Here is a 20,365-nt window from a genome sequence, read left to right as displayed (position 1 = left end):
GGAGGGTGAGGGGAGGGAGATGGACAGGGAAGGAGGAACATCTTGGGTTGCTATGCACAGCTTCTGCCCACCCTTCTTTTTTTTTTTTTTTTGATCAGTTCTGGGCTGTCAGAGCCAGCTTCTGGGTGGCAGGGAAGGAGGGAGGGAGACACAGCTGGTGCTGGGACAGGCATAGGTTGTATCAAGCAGCTTTTTGGGGAGCTTTCCATGCCCCTGAAACTGTCTTGCCCCATGCATGCAGTGAATGGCACGGCCACAGTTCCACAGTTTTGACAAGAGACACAGCATTTATTAAACAGCACAACAGAAATGTGAAGGGAGGTTAGTGGAACAAGTAAACAAATGGATTATAAAAAAAATACCCAATAACCCTATAAACCCACATTGGTGAAACCCATCACTTCCCCATTAATGTGAATTACCACAGATCTGATGCAGCCACAGCCTGGCAGCAGCCACTGCTGGACACCCCACCTGTTCAGGGGGTAGGACTACTTGCCTGACAGCTGCAGGCTGCTTGCTCTTGCTGTGGGGGAGCCCTGTAGGACAGGGAAGCCCAGGGGCAGCATTGTCCCCAGGAGCTGCTGGACTGTCCCCCTTGTATGTTAAACTGTGGGGTGATGCAGAGAGTGGCAAGGATACCTTCTGCAGGTTCAGGAAAGATGTGAGGTGATCTGTGGATTCCTGCTCAACTCTCACGGACTCCTTGAATGTCTCGCTTATATGCTCAGCAACAGCAGCTTGGCCTCTGCGTGCTGCCTGGTGGGTTGCATGTCACATAGTGGTGCGACTCCTTAATCCTGTGCCTGACCATGGACAAGCATTGGTGGCAGTACATGCTATGACCACCTTGCATGCCCCAGCTGGGACACTCTGGGGTGGGATCAATCTGTGTCTAGTTTAACTGGTAGCCAATAACTTGCAAAGACTGAAGAGAAGCGGCTGCTGCACTGCTCAACATGCACAGCTTGAGAATGCAAAGGGAGCAAGCAACCCCCTCCCTATGCCCCCTCCTGCCTTGAGGGTATTGGCCAATTGTTGTTGTGAAGAGCCTACAACCGTATGCGCTGTGTGAGAGGTGCTGGAGAATCGGGGGGGCTGAAAATGTTTTCAGCATTGAGGGTCTGCTACTTCTCCTTCACTTCAACTACCCACATGAATCCAGGGCCCCTTTGACCGGGATAGTGCTACCAATGCTGTGGCCACTTACAGGAGAACATGAACTGCCATGGTGGTCTGCATCAGTTGACCAAGTGGCTGTTTTACTGAGTTGTTTGCATGGGAATGAAGGCTGCAACTTTCTCGAGGCGGGATCTAAGGGAAAAAACCAAAGGTGCTGGCAAAGGGGAGGGGAGGGGAGGGAAGGGAAGGGAAGCGGTACATTGTCCTGACACCTGGATGTGAAGCCAGGATTAATATCTTACCTTGAGTTCTGGGCAGGAGGCTAGGAACAGCAGGGAGGGTCCCTGTAGCTGTGCACCACTGCTGTTGTGTTTTTGGTAGGGGGAAAGATGAAGCATTAAGTGGGCACTTACCCTAAATGGCATCAATCACTGCCTAACTGAATTGGGACCCACAATACAGAAACAATGTCAGTTCCATTGATTGTCCATTTTAATCATAGTGGTAGCTATTAGTTCATTACCTTTACGGTTCGGGGCATGGCCAAGGGAGCACAGTGATGCAGTCCCCAAGTACAGCCATGCAGTTGCAGCACAGACTCAAACTGCAGTTCTGCAGGGGAATGGGTTGGAGGGAAGGGGACTGCGGTTCAACTACCCAACAAGTCATTGAGGTTTCACTGGGAGTGCTCTGGCTCTTCACCCTTCCTGCCCCCTCCCCCCAACCCTGTTGCTCGACCTCTACTTACCCAACTGTAATGGTGGGCTGACACTTACCATCTCTGGAAGCAGGATTTGTCTTGTAGTGGGTTGGATCTGGTGGGACACTGGCTTCATGTTGGGAATGTGCTGGCAGGGATGCTGAAGATGAGGGGGACAGGGGTATGACAGGGAACTCCAGGCCCTTGTTGTCTGATCCCAGGCCCATTTCAGAGTTTACATGGTGGTTGGCAAGTCTGTAATCCAGCTCAATGCCTGGGTGGTTGTGCTGGCTTGTGAGGGCTGCATGTCTTCAACCACAATCAGGTTGGAGTTGTCATTGCTCTCCTTGGTGGTGTGTGCCTCTGTGTTTGGTACATTTTCAGACATGACCATGTCATTGACTGTGAAGATATGGGGTATTTCCTTGTAGCAGATGCATGTGACCCTGTGTGCGCCTGACACATGGATGGTGGCCTGAGTCCTTGTGAACTGTTGCCTCAATACCTTGCACGTGGCCCAGTACTTGGCCCAGTCATGGGCATGTCCCTGGCCTGCCATTTCTGTTATCTGTTCATAGACTGCCTTGTTTATTCCCAGGGCAATAGTGATCCCTGTTCACAGCATGAATAAACCTTGAGGGTCCCTTCCAGCCCCATGATGCCATGTTTGTTGCACGTTGCTACAAGTGCCACAGCAGGATTTCACCACTGCATTTTATAGATGCTATGTGTTGATTTGCTCAATGTCTTTTTTTGCTTTTGTTGTTGTTCTTGTGCGTTTAAATTTTACAACCAATTTAATCCGATATCCTATAAAACAGGGCTGACCAACTGGCGGCCTGCAACCCACAAGTGGTTATCTTGCAGCCTGCAGTTCTCCCATCGGGGCCCATTGATCCATCAGGCCTCCCCTGGGCTCCAGTGGGGAATCCTGGCACGGTGGTGAGCTCTGTGGAGATGAAGGCTGATCACAGGGATGGGTGCTACAAACTCCTGAATCCTAATCCCGGTTCCTGCCACCAACTGCCTACCTTCATCTTCCCACATGGTGATGGATGCCAACCTTGTGTACAGGGATGGAGAGTTTGGGATAGTTTAATTTTTGTGACTGAACCATTAAAAATGCCAACGTGGCCTGAGAAGTGTTATCATGGTCTTCTGGGATTGCCTGATGAAATGGGAATTGCCAGTTTGACTCAAGAAAATTACATTTTAAAAGTATTTTTGGCGTTTATGTGCTGTCTGGCCCTTCTATCCTGGCTGTTGCATGGTGTTCTTTAATACCTGTTGCTGAAGTGGATTTTCTTGCAGTTTAATAATCTGGACTGGGGTAGGCAACCCCTGGCGTGGGTGCCAGAGTGTGGTACACAAAGGCATTTTGCTTGGCATATGCACTGTGGAGCAGACAGCAGGGAAGGAGCCAGGGCTGTACTACCACAACAAGAATTGGGCCCTCACAGCTCCCCAGCCATCTCCCCCTGGCACTCTTACGTCTTACAAGCTGAGGTTGCCATTGTTTTTGGCACTTTGCCCAAAAACATTGCTGACCCCTGATCTGGGCTTTCTCACTGGTGGCGATGTATTTATTGCTGCCATTTTTTCTTTAAAAACACTGGAAAAGACGGGCTTGGTTGTTGAGACTGCATCTGCAGAAATGGAAAAACCAAAGTAGAGGGTATTTATACACGTGCTCTGGGGGGAGGGTCTTTAATTAGAGTGGCCTCAGAGCATCTTGTGTGTCACATCTCACATATTGGTGTCAAACAAGCTTTAGTTAAAGCGCCCCCACCGCTATTTTTCAGTGTGGAGACAATAATACGCAAGACGCTGGAGTCTGCTCTGACACGCTGTAGTTACAGTGCGTCAGAGCAGCCTCACTGCATGTGCATCAGTGCCCATAGTGCCTAATAGCTTGACTTGTTTATAACAAGAAGAAATTGCACATGGCAGAGTTCAGCTTCTCATTCTTACAGTGTGTTGTGCCTGTGGGTTTGAGTGGATGACTTGTAGGACTCTGTACAAATGATTGCCTGTGAATGCAGGTACTAGACTCAGTGGTTTGGGAGGCCCCTTCTAGTCCTAGGTTTCTAAATCAGCTGCTGGTGCATGGTGTATATAAACATTTGCTCCCATGAATCACATCTCTCTTAGAAGTGGGCTGTGAGAAATCTGGGGCCTGGAAAGGTAAAGAGGTGATAAGAAGCAGGACAGAAGCTACCCCCTATGCATTATGGTTGATGATAGTGCTGAAATTAAAATAGTATGATTCTGGCAACTTCTTTACAAAGCCCTAAATCCTTGTTTGTTTTTTTGTTTATTTGGTATATGTGTATGTTATAGGCCTTCATGATACTCTGTGATTTGCTGCTGATCTTGAGTCATCAAAATTCAAGCTCTGATGAAGCTGTAGGTCTCCTGGAGTATCTTCCCAGCATGTCCCTTCAGTCAAAAATGCTCTTGTTTATCCAGGATCATGTGTTCACGGAGGAGGAGGAAGAATTCAAAGGTCAGCTACCTTCTTGGCAAGGAAGTAAACCACCATTTGTTGATGCCATTCATCCTCTGCATTTGACATTGTCAGGCAGAGGGACTGCTCTAACTTTTTTTGGCCTCTTTCATATACAGCAGCTTTATTTGTAATGTAAATGGAAGGGATCATTCTACTGTACTCAGATTTATGTCCCCTGGGACCTAACTAGAGGGAATATTTTTAATTGTTTTTAAATGATTGAGTTGGTACAGTGAGGGGCAGTCATGTAAAATCTTGTAATAGATTGTAAAGAGCTAGAATGATACTATTAATCACTCTCCTGGAAGGTTTAGTGCTTTGGCGGTGAGACTTAGTTGATGTTTGCTTGCTCCAGACTTGTTTTATAAGGTCAGCACGTGTTGTTTGATTGGGATTGATTTTGCAGAAAGATTTATGGTACCTGGTACTCTTTTACTATTTTCAGGTATATTCAAAATAAGAATGTACAAATGAGGCTGAAAATGCCATTTTGTTTTGTGACCTGATTCTGAAGGAGGCTGTAAGCCTTTAAGACGTTAAGGACACCAGTATACTCAGAAAGCAATGTGCTCTGAGAAACTGGATGTAAGGAATTGTATTTTTCAGTTCTTTAGTCCTCCACACAAAGGTACCCAGCTATCCTGCTCCCTGCCCTTCCTTCAACAGTCTTGAGAAATTCTTTCATCCAAAAGTGTGCGTGTGTCCATTTGAAGGGATCCTTAGAGCTCCAGATAACATGACACAAAGAAAATTGTGGTAGAATCGGTGCTCTTCAGTCTGGAGAAAAAGATTGAGAGGGGAAGTTGGAGAAGTTTTCAAATACAAAAGAGTTGTGACTGCAGATGGTGATGGACCAGGCCCTCTGCACAGGGGACAGGACAAGAAATAATGGGATTAAACTACTATAAAGAAAATTGTAAAAGGAAAATGCCTGGAACAGATTATATACAGTGTACAGCGAAGTTGCAGACTCTTCATTGTCAGAAGCTTTTAAGTGTAGGTTAGACGAGCCCTTGGCTGGCATGGTTTAGACATCCTGGTTTAGATGATCCTGTCTTGAGCCAGGGGGTACTTTTTTCAATGAGCCATTTCTGAGCCATCATTTACTTTTGGCCAGCCTTCTATCTGTGGTGGGTTCCAGGCCATAGATTTTGTAGAAAGCCAAAAACAGGTCACACAATGGTCATAGGCTTAAGAGACTAATAAAGTTGCTTTTGGCAGCAGCAGCAGGGGAAGAATTCAAGAGTCTAACCTTCCCATCCTTTCCTGCCACAAAGAACCATCTCCAAGCACCTCCAGCAACCAGCCTTGAAAACCCTAAATCATTGTTTCCAAATGTCACCTGCTTAGGAACTACTGGTTTCCAGAGGGATTATATATTCATAATGATTAAAAAAAATCCCTTTCCTCCTTCATTCTTGCTAATAACTACTTAAAACTTATGGCTTAATGTTTCTCATTTGATATGCATGCTAATTTGTGTAGGGTCACTGATGGGGTGCTGGACTGCTGTCCTCTGTCTCCTTCATATAGATATATGGTTGCAGTTGGTCTGTTCTTTCTGTTCTATGTGTTTTTAAGGCATTTGTTTTGCGTTGTTTGGTCATGTTTCTGTAGCTACACATGCAATCCTGTGAGAGGATTCTGGCTCGTAGAAGTGTGAAATCCTTCTGAAGATCTGAATGGAAAGGATATGTAAATGAGTAGCTCATACTGTCATCGTTTGTGAGCTTTGAAATGGAAATAAACCATCAGTATCCTCTGATAAGCAAAAAAAAATAGAGTAGCACAAGTGAAGTAGCATCTGTTGTTCAGAGAGTTGGCTGAACAGCTGAGTCTGTGTTATGCAGATGAAAGTCGGTCTTAAAAGTGAAGTACCTTGAGTACCTTGAGTAAAATGTTAGAACAAAGCTTCAGCATGCTTATTTCCCTAGACTTGACAGAAGAGGAAGAGAGGACGAAGGAAGGCTACAAACTGAACGACTTGCATAGGAGAAGGAGCCTTCTTGCAGTTTATTGCAAGCTAATTGTGTGTAACGTGGTGGAGATGGTTGCAGCAGCTGAGATCTATAAGCATTATATGAAGGTGACTTTCTATTAAGATCCCTTTGCTTTTAAAATGCGTTTAAACTTTTTAAGTGAAACTAATGCTTGTGAAAGATACTGCGTTAGCCAGAGGCTGGAATCCTTCCTTTTTATTCACAAAGTGGTTGCAACACAAATAGCATTGCAAAATTCTCCTTGGGCACATCTATACAAGACGCTCTACTGCGCTTTAGACTAACCTAATGCTCCATAAAGTGTCACCATGTACACGTGCGTAGGACTTGCCGCACAGTAAATTAGGCTAATCTGCCATTAGCTAGTACCAGGAAATAAAGGTACTAAATTAATGGTGCTTTAGCTACTGCGCAGTAGTTAATGTGTAGACACTGACCAGGAGCAATTTGTTCCTGGTTAGCCCAGGCAGCAAGGGGCCCACTGTTGCCTGGCTAAACCCACATGTGGTGAGAACTGTGCAGGCTGCAGGGGCAGCTGTCTCCCAGCCATTTTGAGAGTGGGTTGGAAGACAGCTACTCCTGTGGGATGGGGCCCCATGGAGACGGGGCTGGGAGACAGGCTGGCCCTGCAGCTGGCACAACTATCCTGGCCCAGTGCACATCAGAGCAGTGCATTGAAGCAACATCCCCACACGTCTACAGGCACCCTTAGTGTTTCCCTATAGCGATGGATCTAGAAACAGGAATATTTTATGAATTGTATGGAGTGATTTTTAGTATTTATCTTTGTTGAGTATTGGGAGCTAATGCAGTCATAAGTTAATGACACTTCTGTTTTGTTTTGTTGGCACGAATAGACTTATAATGATTTTGGAGACATAATTAAAGAGACACTGAGTAGGACAAGGCACAATGATAAGATTCAGTGTGCGAAGACACTGGTTCTTTGTCTGCAACAGGTAAGACTAAAGCAGAAGGAAAAAGACGTGCTGTTGGTCAAGCTAATGCTAGAACTTTTTGCATGCCTTGCCATAGTTATTCTACATACTTTGACTATACAACAGGAAAAAAAAAGTCATATCCTTGATTTTAATATAAGGGCTTTTCATTGTCAGAGCACTGTATGAACCCTTTGGCTTCAGTTTAAAAAATATTAGTGTGTGCAGTTTTTCTTCCCCTGTAGAATCTTTTGGATTGGTACAGTTTGCATGTCTGGTGTTACTAGATACAGGTTCAGGGCACATTTAAGGAGGCATATCGGCCATGCCAATCTGATTTCTGATAAAGCTGCCTCCAGCTGGTAAGTCCGGTGTGGTGGAAGGGGAGGGGGGAGGGAAGGGGCATGCGGGGGGTGCACAGTGAGGGAAGGGGCGGGAGCCACAGCTGCAGCTTGTGACCCTGGATCTGCGTGGGGTGGGGCTCAACGTCCCACCTCCACCCACGCGCCAGGAAGAGCCGGGGCTGTGCCAGGTGGCTGGTGGCAGTAGCACTGGGAGCGGAGCGGCGGTGAAATTTGGGGTGGATGTAGCATTCTCCCAGCACCGCTGGTGCCCATTCTGATCCCAGGCTGCGCCGTCTCCCTCCCTCCCCCCACCACGAGCCACGGCTCCAGCCCCTCCCAACCCCACCTGGGCAGCGCCTGCCCCTGCCTGCTCCCTCACCATGGGGAGTGTTGATCTGCCCCGCCATGCCCCTTCCCTCCCCCCTCCCCTTCCAACACACCAGGCTTACCAGCTGGAGGCAGCTCTCCATGCTGCCAGCTGTGCTTCTCGCTGCCTGAGTGCTGGGCTGCGGGTGCTCATAGCATGGGCATTTATCGGCCAAATTATCGGCCCCATTGGGACGATATCTGATACGGCCAGTTTTCTTTATATTGGTACCAATTCGATATCGGACCGATGTATTGGTGCACCTCTAGTTTATTGAAGAAGGCAGAAGCCCCATAAAATATCTGCCACTTTTCTGTTTGCGCAGCTTCTTTGAGGCTTGTAACCACTGGAGCTTGCAGGTGCAGTATTGAATCTGCTAATCAGTTTTAGTGGCTGCTCTTGGCGGGGCTGCTCGTGACATCTGTTTGTCCAGTGTCCATGTCATACTCCGAGCCATAGGGCAGACTTCTAGAATGACTGAAAAATGAGCTCGGCTGATTTTACACGTTGTCAGCAGCCGAACGCCATGAACTAACCCCTGAAATCTGAAAAGGGGGAGGGGTGGAGTAGGAAGCATTTGGCTATATATTTGTTGACTGTTTTAATTTGGTCCTCTGTGCTCAGCACAATTGTGTCCTTCCTGGCAGTTTCCTCATACAACACTCAGATATAGCTCATGGGCATGAGTGAAACAGAAATCCTAAATACATTTTCTTAATTTTTTAATTTGCTTGGCTATCCCCTTTGAAAAGTTTCTGTCCACACAAGGAATTTAATGGTTAGCAAGCAGGTTGTCTTCCTAATGCTTTTATTACATATAGAAGGTAACATGCAGATGTCTGTGGCTTTGCAGCTGTTTCAGAAGCACATCAATGCTCTTGGCAGTAGCAACAGCATGGAGTTTTCATCCACCTCCTTCATGAACATTAAGGAGCTTGCTCGTCGCTTCTCACTGACATTTGGTTGGGACCAGGTGAAATCCAGGGAATCAGTAGCTATGATACACAAGTATGTGCCACGCAATCATACATTGCTTTTGGCCTTGTCTTTGTTTCCTCTGTTCAATTACATTGTCCCTCTTTTATAATTTTCCCTCTGTTAGGGAAGGGATTGAATTTGCCTTTCAGAATGCTGCAGTAGAAGGAAAATGCGTGCCTCCAAATTTACACTTTCTGGTAATCATCAGTGAATTCTCCAATAAACTACTAAAGCCTGACAAAAGACTAGTGTAAGTTAATATCCTTGTTTATTGTCAAACAAGTGAATTTCACTGTTGTGTGTAGAGTACAGCACAGCACAGCACATACCTGCAGCTGTGCACAAATTTGTGTATTTTGTAGATGGGTTTCTTGATCTGTGCTGAGGAGGAATTGCTTGGATACCCCTAGTTGGTTAGGCAAACTTTGGAAATCTATTAATTTTTTGTGAGAAGTTTGGTTAGAGGGACATTTTTTCAGCCAGTAGTGGGGGTCATGCATATGGAAAACAATCTACCATTTGTGTTACTTGCAAATAAAAAGGGAATCCTTATTGCTCACTTTCTCTGAGGGAGTCTGTTTCATGACTCTCAAGCTTCAAATTAAATATTAATAGATTTTTTGTTTGTAAATGTCTCAGAAATTCACAGTGGTCGCAGTTGGAGAGGTCTCATACTGAACAGAAACCAGGCAGTGGGATGAAAAAGCCCATATTTTGCTACACTCCTTTATGACCAGCATGGGACAGGATACTTAAAGCATACAGGCAGTATCAGCCTGGATTGAACTGGACCTTATCTTCTGCGGAGTGTATCAACTCACTTTTGCATGGCAAAGATCAAGAGTGGTTGTCGGATGTTAGTGTCATGTGACTTACAATCCTTGGCAAACATTTATTCAGGATTTAGTTTCATGAAAAATTCAGAATAACAAACGCATATAACAAAGAAATGCATTGTGCAAAAAACCAACCAACCAACCAAAATACCCTCCAAAAATACTCCCCCCCCCCCCCCCCTTCAAAAAAAAACACAAAACCACCACCAAAACACCCCCCCCCCCCCCCCATTTGAAAAATGGGGAAAAAACCCCAAACCCTAAGGTTCTTTTTCTTTTTTTTGGTGTCCTCCAGTTGTTGCAAGGTAGATAGGATCTATGTAATAGGAGTTTCTTATTCTTTTCTTTGTCCCAGCTCAGATTTCTTCTGTGTACCACTAGATTTTAATTTATACAAACTGAATCTGATTTGAGTATGCGGTGCTGCCACATAGTAACCCTTCTTTACCAGGTGAATTACAGTTAATCCAACTTTGCAAATCTTTTGTCAACTTATTTGCCTTAGAGGATTGTATACATCTTTTTAATTAAATGAAAGGAAAATACTTCATGAACAGGGCAGGTGGATTTTGTAACAGGCTGGTAAATTCCCCGATGATTTTCCTTGACTGTATTCAATGTTTTTTTGTAATTGCACATCCCAGGAAAGTAGGATTTTCCCTTCTGGTTGGATAATTGCTTGTTGTTGCTGGATGGATCTGGATCCAAGCAAGAAACTCTTTTCAGGCTCTAGCTCCAACTGCTTTAGAGTTGCCTACCTCTGCTGGAAATAAATGGAAAGCAGTAAAGTTGGGGCAGGAGGGCGGGGGGGCTGCAGTTTTATCTACAACTCTGCATTCAAGCTGTGTTTCTAAAGTAACAGTTTCTATTCTGGGAGTCTCAAAACGCCTTGCAGAGGCTGGAGATTATTATTTCCTCTTAGAAATATTTAGGTTTAGCTGCATCATAAATTACAGGATGGAATGTTTTAGGTCAACATGAACTTTTGAGAATAAACATCTGGTTATTTTCAGTTTTTATTATTAATCATAGGATTGATGTTCAGACCTGTATATTAACATATGTGAATGCATCCATTACAGATGAGATGCAGAATGTGGGCATTTGTTAGAAAGGGGTATATTTCAACATGTCTAAGTATATGGAATTTAACTTTTTCCTCCTCCTGTAATTACCCAGATTGTAGCAGCAAAATGTTACTGGTAAGTTAGCTGGTCTTTGCCAGGAAACCTTATATAGAGACAACCAAATAATGAGCTACAATAAAGACCTGATTCCTGAATCATCATCAGGGAATTTACCAGCCTTGTACAAAATCTGCCCACCCTGTTGATGACGTATTCTCATTTAATTTAATAGACACACTCTCTCTCTCTCTCTCTCTCTCGTCTAAGGCAAATTAGTCTGCTACGAACATTGCTGGGAGTTGGATTAGATCCTGAAATAGTAGCTGCAATACACACTTGTTTGAAAACAGCAAATTCCTTTGCCAGAGTTTTTTCTAAGCCCCTGGGGCCTCCAGGATGGGTGACTGCAATAATTTCTGATTCAGTGCTCACCCCCCCACTTTTTGCCCCTGGGACTGGCTTTCTTGGTTTGCAAAGTGTCTGATACTTTCCAGACCATCCTCATAATCAAAGAAAGAATAATCTACTGTACGAGCCAGCATTAAAACTGTGCCTTCTGGTGTGGTCTGAGGTGGATCTGGCTTAGCAGCAATAGGTTTGATTTGAAAGGGATATAAGCTAAGGTCAGAAGCCTGATCCAGGTTGTAATTCTGTGGTCTGATTCAGCAAAGTTCCTGTTTGTTAAAATGAACCGAGTGGGAAACATTTCAAAACAATGTCTAGAGAGAGTGAGGGAGATGTGCCTAACTCAGGATAGCCAGTAATCTGATGAAGTTGTTCACCTGGGATATGGAAGTCCTTTGCCCGAATTGATCAAGACAGACATGAGCCTGGGAATCTTATGCCCAACATGGGTGCTTTGGCCACTGCTGTGGTAGGTATTTTGTAAAGTCCATCCTGGACCTGACAAAGCTTAATCAAAACTCTTACATTCCAGCAAAAAGATTAGTTATTGGCACATCATTGTTTTCTAATGTTGGGGGGAAAAGTCTCCCAACCAGCTCCACTATTCAGCAGAGGCAGCCCCCCCTCAGTTGGGTTTCCCCCTGCTCTACAGTTGAGGAGGCAAGACAAGGCCTCTCAGTTCCCAAGAGAAATGAGCATCTTTGAAGAGCCCAACCCAGTTCAAGCCATTTCCTGGCAGCAGCAGCAATAGGCTACAGAGTGCAGGAAATTCTTTTAGGAGATTGATGTGGCTTTGTAATTACTGGGAATGAAGTGTTGTGTCTAATGTTAAAGTTCAAGAAGTCTCTCAGCTTTGGGGGCTTTCACACTTGATTTTATTTCCTAGAAAAAAGGAGCAGTGTTCTCTCTCTCTCATGACAGATCTGGTCTTGGCTGCTTCATTGCAAAGAGAGGGACTCCCTTTGTAGCAATGCTGCATCTGCATTCCCAGAGCAGAATACTTTTTTTTAATTATTCTTGCTTTTTGGCTTTCTCCAGGTATGGCTACTTACAGAGATACATAACAGAGCCAGGGTTCTGCAAAGGAGATGAATGGCACCCCTTGGTTTGGTACAGAAACTCTTTGCTTGCGAATGAAGAGGAGGAGAGCACTGTTACTGGCGTTGTAGGAGAGTGGTCATCCATGAGCCCATCTAAGATATCTGCCTTTAAGAGGAAGTTATCTAATGGTATGAAAACACCATTGCTCTTCTTGGGTCCAATTTGCGTTGTGCCTCTGGTGAAAATATATTTCTTAACATATTGTGTTAAAATGCTGGTGTCTTCAGGGTTTGTAATCTTTCATTCTCAGTTTCATTATTTTCCCCTTCAGATGTTTTCAACTGTTACTTGCACCCACATGGGTTAGTTAAAATGTATGGAGCTGTTTGAGGATGAAAACAGTTAATTATAGAAGTGCTCAGTGTTATCTCTAGATTCTCACCCTTGCCATTTTGGGGTTATGTTCTATTTGAGGTGGCAGGAAAGGGAATCCCCTCTACCGGGTTCTTTTAATTCCATGCTTCCTAGCTTACTTCTCTCTTTTTGCCCTTCTTAAGGTTGTGGTTTGCAAAGACTTTCTTTCATCTGAGGATGAGTAGCAGGAATTCCCTTCAGAGGCCATTATACTTGGCAGGGAAGGGTGGGTGTTGCCATGTGTCATTTGTCACTTTGCCTCTTTCTGTCTGAGCAGCAGCACGCAGGACCCATAATTCTAAAACAGGGGTCGAGGGTGCATATTTTTTGTGCAAAAGCAATTACCATATTTACTCCCATGCCCCCTCCCCCCCCATAATCAGTCCTCCAAAAGGTGGTGCATGTTCTTGGCAGGGAAGCTGATTTCCGTCACAGGCATAGAATCATGAAAGAATAAAGGCATGGAGATGCCGTGCTGTCATGGCAGCCAAAGCAGCTGTCACTTTCCTCTGGGCCAGCCAGCAACACGGATGCAGGTGTTAATCCTGAATTCAAATGTTAGCCCTGAATTAATGGTAATTTTTTTGCCTGAGCCTCCAAAAGCTGCTACTGATATGGCACTGGACACGAAAGGGTTACCAGTAGCTTTTGCCGGAGCACAATGAAGCTGCCTGAGGGTGAGTGAGCTGCTGCATGGAGTCAGCTCCTGGCCATGATAGGAGGAGTCTTTTTTTTCTACATTCTGCCTTCCAGAAACAAGGTGCATATCTTATTGTGGGGTGGGGTGGGGCGGGCAAGTGGTATGCAGGAAAATATTGTAATTAGCTACTTCCTGGGCCTCTTGTTTTCTTAAATTTCTTTGTAGATTTTAGTGAAATTACTAAACCAAGCAGAATTTTGAAATGACTGTTCTGTTCAAATTTTCCGTGTGAATTTGGTATCCACAGTGGCTCTTCCATATGAAGAACGGTGTTGTGAGAAGTGTTCATCTCTGCATCTCAGGGCGTCTTCACATGGCCTCTGGGAGTGAAGGGGTGGGGGGTGGCGCTTAAATTAGAGTGGCTCCGAGACCTGCTCTAATTAAAGTGCCTGCGGCATCTTGTGTATCAGCATCCCATACGTCAAAATGGCGGCAGGGACACTTTAACTAAAGCTCATTTGATGAGCTTTAATTTGAAGTACCCCGGCTGCCATTTCAAAGCTAATTAGCACGCTTCAGCAGACTTGATTAATCCAGTCTGCTCTGACATGCTGTAACTAACTGTCCCTGCATGTCTACAGGCACACTCAGAGAGCAAGGATGAAGAGTAATACTGTTCATTATCTGTTACAGGGTCTTTACTTGAAACCAGCCCTGCTGAGGCAACAAACAAGACTCCAGATTTCCAGTATACTTTGCAACTTGCTTCCCCAGCAAGGAAGAGCAGAAAGAGGTTGAAGGCTCAAGAAACTCCTCGCCCAGAATATCTACCATTCCTGTGTCCAGCGGGACCAAAGAGAAGATGCAGGTGAGGGATGCATGTTCTACAGATGCTTTAAGTTACCCCTGCGATTTCTTGGTGCCCATGGGCTTCTGGGTCATTAAACAGGACACAGGCAGACTGTATAAACCTTTATACTGGATGCACTGAGTCTGTCTTCAAGCTATGTCTTGCGAGGCTGTGCTCTCAATGCTGATGCAGTGCAGTTAACTAACATCAAGGCATTACTAGGATCTCTGTTTCAGAGCGATACTGAAACATCCAAGAATCCCACGCTTCCTACCACTCCAAGCCTTCCATTGCTGCCTGGTCCTAGGTGGGGATCGAGGATGGAAGAAGTGGCTCTTTGCTGCACTTAAGTTCCTAGTCCCATTGAGGATGCTGTGAAGAGACCATTGGGTCTCTCCTGGCTTATGCCACTAGGCTTCAGTTACCCTATTGTCCTTCCTCGCCTGGTGTATGGGGAGTGAAGAAAACGTTCACACTCAGGCCCTTAGCTCCTCACCAGTGGTAGAAGGCTAAGAGTAGCAGATGTGCTCCTGGTGGTAGCAGCTCTGCTGCTGTTACTGACCTCTGGCAAGACCTGGGTTTGTATACTGCCTGCAGTTCCCCACAAACTGGTGTAACAGAAGGTGTGCAGAGCATCTTTAGCAAGACCAGGGTTCCCACCAGACTTTGAAGTTTTGCCTGGCACACCAAAGGAAACAAATGGGGGGGAAAAAAGAAATAGTTTTCTCTGGCTTTCATTTCTAGAAATGTTAAAGGGACATGTGTAACGGTAACTTGGACTCCAGACAGATAAGTGCTACTCTGGGCAGCGGGCCCTGTTTTAACTAGACTTCTTTCTTATTGAAATGTAAGAAAAATAAAATTGGCAGGTAAAATAAACCAGAGGGCTAACAGCTTCTCTGGGAAATGGAGTGTGTCTTGCTATCTAGAAATGCATTCATCAAAATTCCTCTTTATCAGAACACTTGAAGCGCTTCCTCACTTGGAAGATACTGTGCTGCTTTATGCAAGAATCTAAGAGCAACTCATAGCATGTAGGCATTGTCTCTATTTCCACTTCTTAGCTTTCTATAGCAAACATATTGAGCATAATTTGAGAGGGGACAGCAATTAAACCACTTGGTTTTTCATTTCAGCCAAGATATGATCAAGACAGAAAACTTCCCAGAAGATGTAGGTGAAGATGTTGATGTGGATGTGGTTGGCACAGACCAGGTAATTAGAATTTATTTTTGGCTTTTCCAAGTGGGGACAGCTGTAGCCAGGAGTTTGTGTATGGAGAAAAATACCTTATAAGCAGCCATTGGCTGTATTTGTCCCTTCATTCATTTATATTCCTCTCTGTAGCTGTTATGAGAGCTGGGGAAACTGCTTAGTTTCCTCCAATCTTGGCTGAGCAGGGGGTTTCCTTGTATGCATGTGCAAGGCGCATACTGTAGTAGCTACTTAGGCAAGAGGTGTGGATTTTAGCTGGTTTATAGCGCTGTTGCATTGCTGAGATTCTGTGGCTTCATGGCTTTTGGGGGAAAGGGCTGCTGCAAGAACAAAGCCTGCATTGTAACCTAAACAGTTCAGGAGTTGAATTCTCTGTCCACCAATATCTAGTTGGTCTAATAAAAGATATCACCCCTACCATGAATTTTGATTCCTTTTGCCTCTAGATGAATATGGCTACAACCTGGATACCTGTCCATTGGTGGCATTTGCTTTCCACAGACAAGGGCCCTCTATAGAATGGCTTGCTGCTGTCCTCTTTGCAGTCTGTCCAGTTGGGGTGAAAACAAGTGGCATTTAGGACTTGGGAGTTAAGGACCAGAATGTCATGGGAATAGTCTGGCAGTCAGCAGAAACTCAGGGAGCATTAGCAGCAGCATGTGTTTGTATTCATTTGCTCTGCTAACTTCTTTCTGTGGTACATGCTTGACTTTTTGGCTCAGACCCTGTTGTTGAGAACTGCAGTCATCCACCTGCATCCCAGGTCTTGACTCTAGCACAGGGGCGGGCAATTATTTTGGGCAGAGGGCTGCTTACTGAGTTTTGACAAGCCATTGAGGGCCACATGACCAGGGGCCATATTAATAAATATTAATTTTCTAAATTTTTAGGGGCCCTGCGGGCCGGATAGAATGGCCTGATGGGCCACATCCGGCCCTGGGCCGCATTTTGCCCACCCCTGCTCTAGCACAAGAATGTGGTAGGAGTCTCCTGGTGTATGAAGCCTGTTATCACTTTCAGGGCAGCATATGGCAAGCCAAACCTCCTACAAGTTGTTGTACACAGGAGCCTTTTGGGCATTGATGATGATTTGACTTCCTTGTTGTCCAAAGACAAAGGTTTCACTGGCTGCAGCTGCTGCCTGCACAGAAGGATGGGGCAGGCTACCTTCTTTATCCTTTTGCAGGGCTTATCATGGGCAGGAGATGGAGAAATGTGCATTTCATAGAGGTTCTTCTCATAATAGCTCCCCATTCATAATATTTCAACCCTACACTTGAACTGTGGCAATTTTTGAGGGCAGTGCAGGCAGAACTATTTTTGTAATGGGTTTTTTTGCCTTCACTGATTTTATCTAGTACCCCTTCCCCATCCCCCCAGTCTGTCCATTAAGGGACTCCTTGATTTTTCCAGGTATTTGTGGAATTTCCTTCCCTGAAGGTTTCTAAGGTAAGGGTGGAGGAGCCTCTGTCTGGAATGTCTTAACAGTAGTGCAGCCTGCATCTGTGCAGGGGTTGGACAAGGGGACCCCTGAGGTCCTTTCCAACACTAAGCTTTCAACCCAATGATTTGAACTTGAAGTGGCTGCTGGCCAATTGCACGGGCAGACTGTGGGGCTGGCAGCCACTTTCGCGGAGGGAGTGGCTGGCCCACTCCTCAACGCCTCTGGCTGAGGGGCCCAGGTATTCCTGCCTCTTGCTGTTGATTGGCTACGAGGGATGTCCTTTATGCGGTCCTGCCTCTCACCACTGATGGATGGAGAGGAGCAGGGCCACAGACCTCATAGCCAGTCAGTGGTGAGGGGCAGCAACCATCTTGCTAGGCACCCCCCTCTTCCTGCCCCCCCAGCAGGCTGCACGGCCAGGCTACAGCGGCCCCAAGGATTGCTGGCTCCTCAGAGTAAGCCAGCATTTTATTTTCAGTTATTTTTTTCCCCCAAGGAGCCTGTGTTTTTTTGCAAAAATTGTGAAATGGGCCCCTACCTATGATTTTACTTTGAATTTCAGTCAGTCACTCGAGTGTGTTTTTCAGTCTGTCTGCTAAGACGAACGATAGGCGCAGGCTATTGGTATCTCATGTTTTATAGATGGCCTGTGGGTGTGGCACAAAAATGAAGCTTTTTTATTTCCCGTTTTCTTCCTGTCAGTTGGCAGTTCATATACAAGATGCTGACTCCTGCTTGACTAGTAGCCATCATAGCTGCTCTTACTGAGAACCTAAAGTACAAAGTAGTAAGTCTGTGAAGGAAGCCGAAGACAAGTAATGCATCCTTGTACGCAGCCTGTTGTTCAGTGGCAGAGCAGATGGGCTTCCAGATGCCACTTCTGCCCTGCCTTCCTGTGCATTGAAATGCAGCACTCCCCAGAGTGGTGAAGAGGCCAGAGGGTTGAGTTCAAACATCTCTTCTGACTACAGGGTTTCTTTTGTACAAGTTTTTGACCAGCGTGGCTGACTAATACCTTTCTTGTTTTTGTAGGGTTGAGGGGGAGCAGGTTGAAGAAACCGAAGCTTAAGAACACATTGCCATTTTTTCTGCCAGTTGGACATCTGCTAAACTGAAGGACTTAAGAGGCACTGACCTTTAAGGCAACTGGAGGAATATCTTGACATACTTAAAGGCTAAACAGCAAATAGTACCCTGGCCAAATTGTCAACTTCAGATTTGTCTGGCTGGAAGAAATTACCACTTTGGTAGATGTCTACACTTCTGACTATTCTGTATACCATGGCTGTTGTTAGGCTTCTGGTGCTATGGGTGTTACAAACCTTGTAGTCAAATATTACTGATTTTCTTGTTCTGCCTCATTGTCTTGTAAAGAATGCCAGGCTAAGAATTGGAGTCAGGTTAGTTTAAATACTGTGATTAAATGAAGAGCCTGTGGGATAGTACAGTGACAATATAACTTCCTAAAGTTTTAGGAATTTTGGATTAATATTCTCTTGGACACACAGCTCTTCACTCTGAGGCCACAAATTCTATTCCAAAATATTTGTCCTGAAGAGGCAGGATGCTCACTTACTATGTAATGTATAACCAAGATACAGTGTAGTTTAGTGGATAGAGCACTGGGCAGGGTCTCAAAGCTGGGTTCTCTTCCCTGCTCTGTATCTGGAGCAACTTCACTTTCCTGTGCTAGTTTAGGTTAAGGGACCTTTTTTATTTTTTGCAACTGTGTATGACACAGGCCAGGCTCCTGGGAATCTCATTCAGGTTTCCAGTCCCAAAAACAAGGTAAATGGACCAGGGACAGGAGCAGGGATGACTGATGCCAGGGGAGAATGTTTATGTGCAATAAGAATCTGCTGTTTCTCCAATGTGTAATTTGAAAACACACAGCTGTGCACTGCGGAGTACAATGTAGATGTAGACTGTTTAAAAATGATGTTTTTAAGATGATCTTTTCCATATTTTAAATGTATGTTGATGCCACTTTTTCATCTATTCATTTGAGAGGCAAGTACCTTCCAAAAGGCAGTAAGCTGGGGAGGCCTAACTACAGGTCAGTTGCATCATATGTGCATTTAACTTACGCGAATTCAACTATATGCGGGGTGGGGCTTGAGTTTGCATGTGGCGCTGCCGCTTACCTGGAGGCCCATTATGGTGGTGATGGCCACTGCCTCCAAAACCTCCCACTGTCACCATAGAGCTGTGGCCAGCTGCCGAGCGGCAGTGTGGTGGTGGCCGGGTGGCAATGCAGCTATCCCCACCACCACCACCCTGTGCTGCACAGCTGTAAGCACGGCTCTGCGTTGGCGGTGGGAGGTTTTGGAGGCAGAGGCAGTCACTGCTGGCGTGGTATTTTGATTATACACAATTTTTGCCTTATGCGCTGACTTGAACCTAAATCCCGCGACTCCACTGTAATTACTTCCCCAGTGATGTGTTGCACTGTATCCACCTCGCTTATCAGCTTTGTTAATTTCAGACTTATGCTTTTCTCTTGTTTTGGATTGTTGCTGTACATAATAAAGTGTCAAAACTAAACTTTTCCCCACCCTGAAGTCACTCTTAACTCTTTAAAATTGAGCAGGGAAGTGAACTAGCTGGCAAGCCTCAGCATCAAAACTTAAGTTTCTGAAATATATTGCTTAGCCTCTATTTTAACTGACCCAGCTGACTGTATTTAGGGCCTAGTCTCTGCAGTTGGGGCAACTGGCTGTAACTCTAACTTGAATCTGCCTGTGGATGTAATTTGCACTAACATGCATTCTTCAATCCTGTCTTCCCTCGGGGAGAGGCAGAGGCTCTAGAACAGGAAATAGACTTCAACCACATTAATCTTTCCTCTCAGCTGGTGATAGAGCATTTGGCATGTTCAAGAGATGCTCTCTGTCCCAATTGGCTCCACCTTTTCTCCATCCATTTGATGGCTACCTTATCTGCTTCATCTTAGGCTGGGTAAGAATCTGAAGACACCCATCCAGCAGAGCTAGGGGATGACTCATTCTCTCGTCACAACTGCCAGTGACAATGATGGGGAATGCATGTGAACAAACTCCCAACTGTGGGGTGCCTATACACCACAAAAGCCATAAAAAGCTTATTTTTTGCCAGGAGCCATTCTGGTCTGGAGGAAACCTTTACCTAAGTACTCATGCTGTATTCAGGATGTCCCCTGCATGCCTTCCTGCCAGTCCCCGATTCTACAAGCATCCCCCAAAACTAGACAGGACACAAAATAATTAACTCCTGGGTAGCCAAGGCAATTCTGGTCCCAACACATTCGGCTGGTGTCTTGGAACCCAGTTTTTTGGAAGGAACTGTAGGCTTCACCCTAATCTTGGAACTTCTGATCCAAGACCAAGCAAAAGAACCTCATTTAGAGCTATACTGTATTTCTTTCTGGGAACTATCCAGTATACAGGTTGAGAGGAG

At 45.3% G+C, this 20,365-nt stretch overlaps 1 protein-coding gene across 4 annotated transcripts in view; it reads left to right on the top strand.

Moving 5' to 3' along the window:
• LOC102382279 (cohesin subunit SA-2-like) overlaps positions 1-20,324 on the top strand; it is a 99,491-nt gene extending 79,167 nt beyond the window's left edge. For 2 of the 4 annotated variants that reach the window (XM_025195502.1, XM_014527338.2), the window contains 9 exons: positions 4,163-4,328; positions 6,266-6,417; positions 7,189-7,290; positions 8,834-8,988; positions 9,083-9,208; positions 12,365-12,555; positions 14,115-14,289; positions 15,408-15,486; positions 17,963-20,323. In XM_025195502.1, coding sequence (XP_025051287.1) covers positions 4,163-4,328; positions 6,266-6,417; positions 7,189-7,290; positions 8,834-8,988; positions 9,083-9,208; positions 12,365-12,555; positions 14,115-14,289; positions 15,408-15,486; positions 17,963-17,968 — 1,152 coding nt within the window. In that variant the 3' untranslated portion in view covers positions 17,969-20,323. Of the gene's footprint in view, positions 1-4,162; positions 4,329-6,265; positions 6,418-7,188; positions 7,291-8,833; positions 8,989-9,082; positions 9,209-12,364; positions 12,556-14,114; positions 14,290-15,407; positions 15,487-17,962 lie in introns of those variants that run through there. The other 2 variants (XM_025195505.1, XM_025195509.1) reach the window with 2 other exon arrangements.
• The last annotated feature ends 41 nt before the right edge of the window (positions 20,325-20,365 follow it).

This window comes from Alligator sinensis, unplaced genomic scaffold, assembly GCF_000455745.1.
Source record: "Alligator sinensis unplaced genomic scaffold, ASM45574v1 scaffold144_2, whole genome shotgun sequence".
Taxonomy (NCBI): Eukaryota; Metazoa; Chordata; order Crocodylia; family Alligatoridae; genus Alligator; species Alligator sinensis.
The sequence above is the reverse complement of the archived record's forward strand: the minus strand, read 5'-3'. Positions and strand labels throughout refer to the sequence as shown.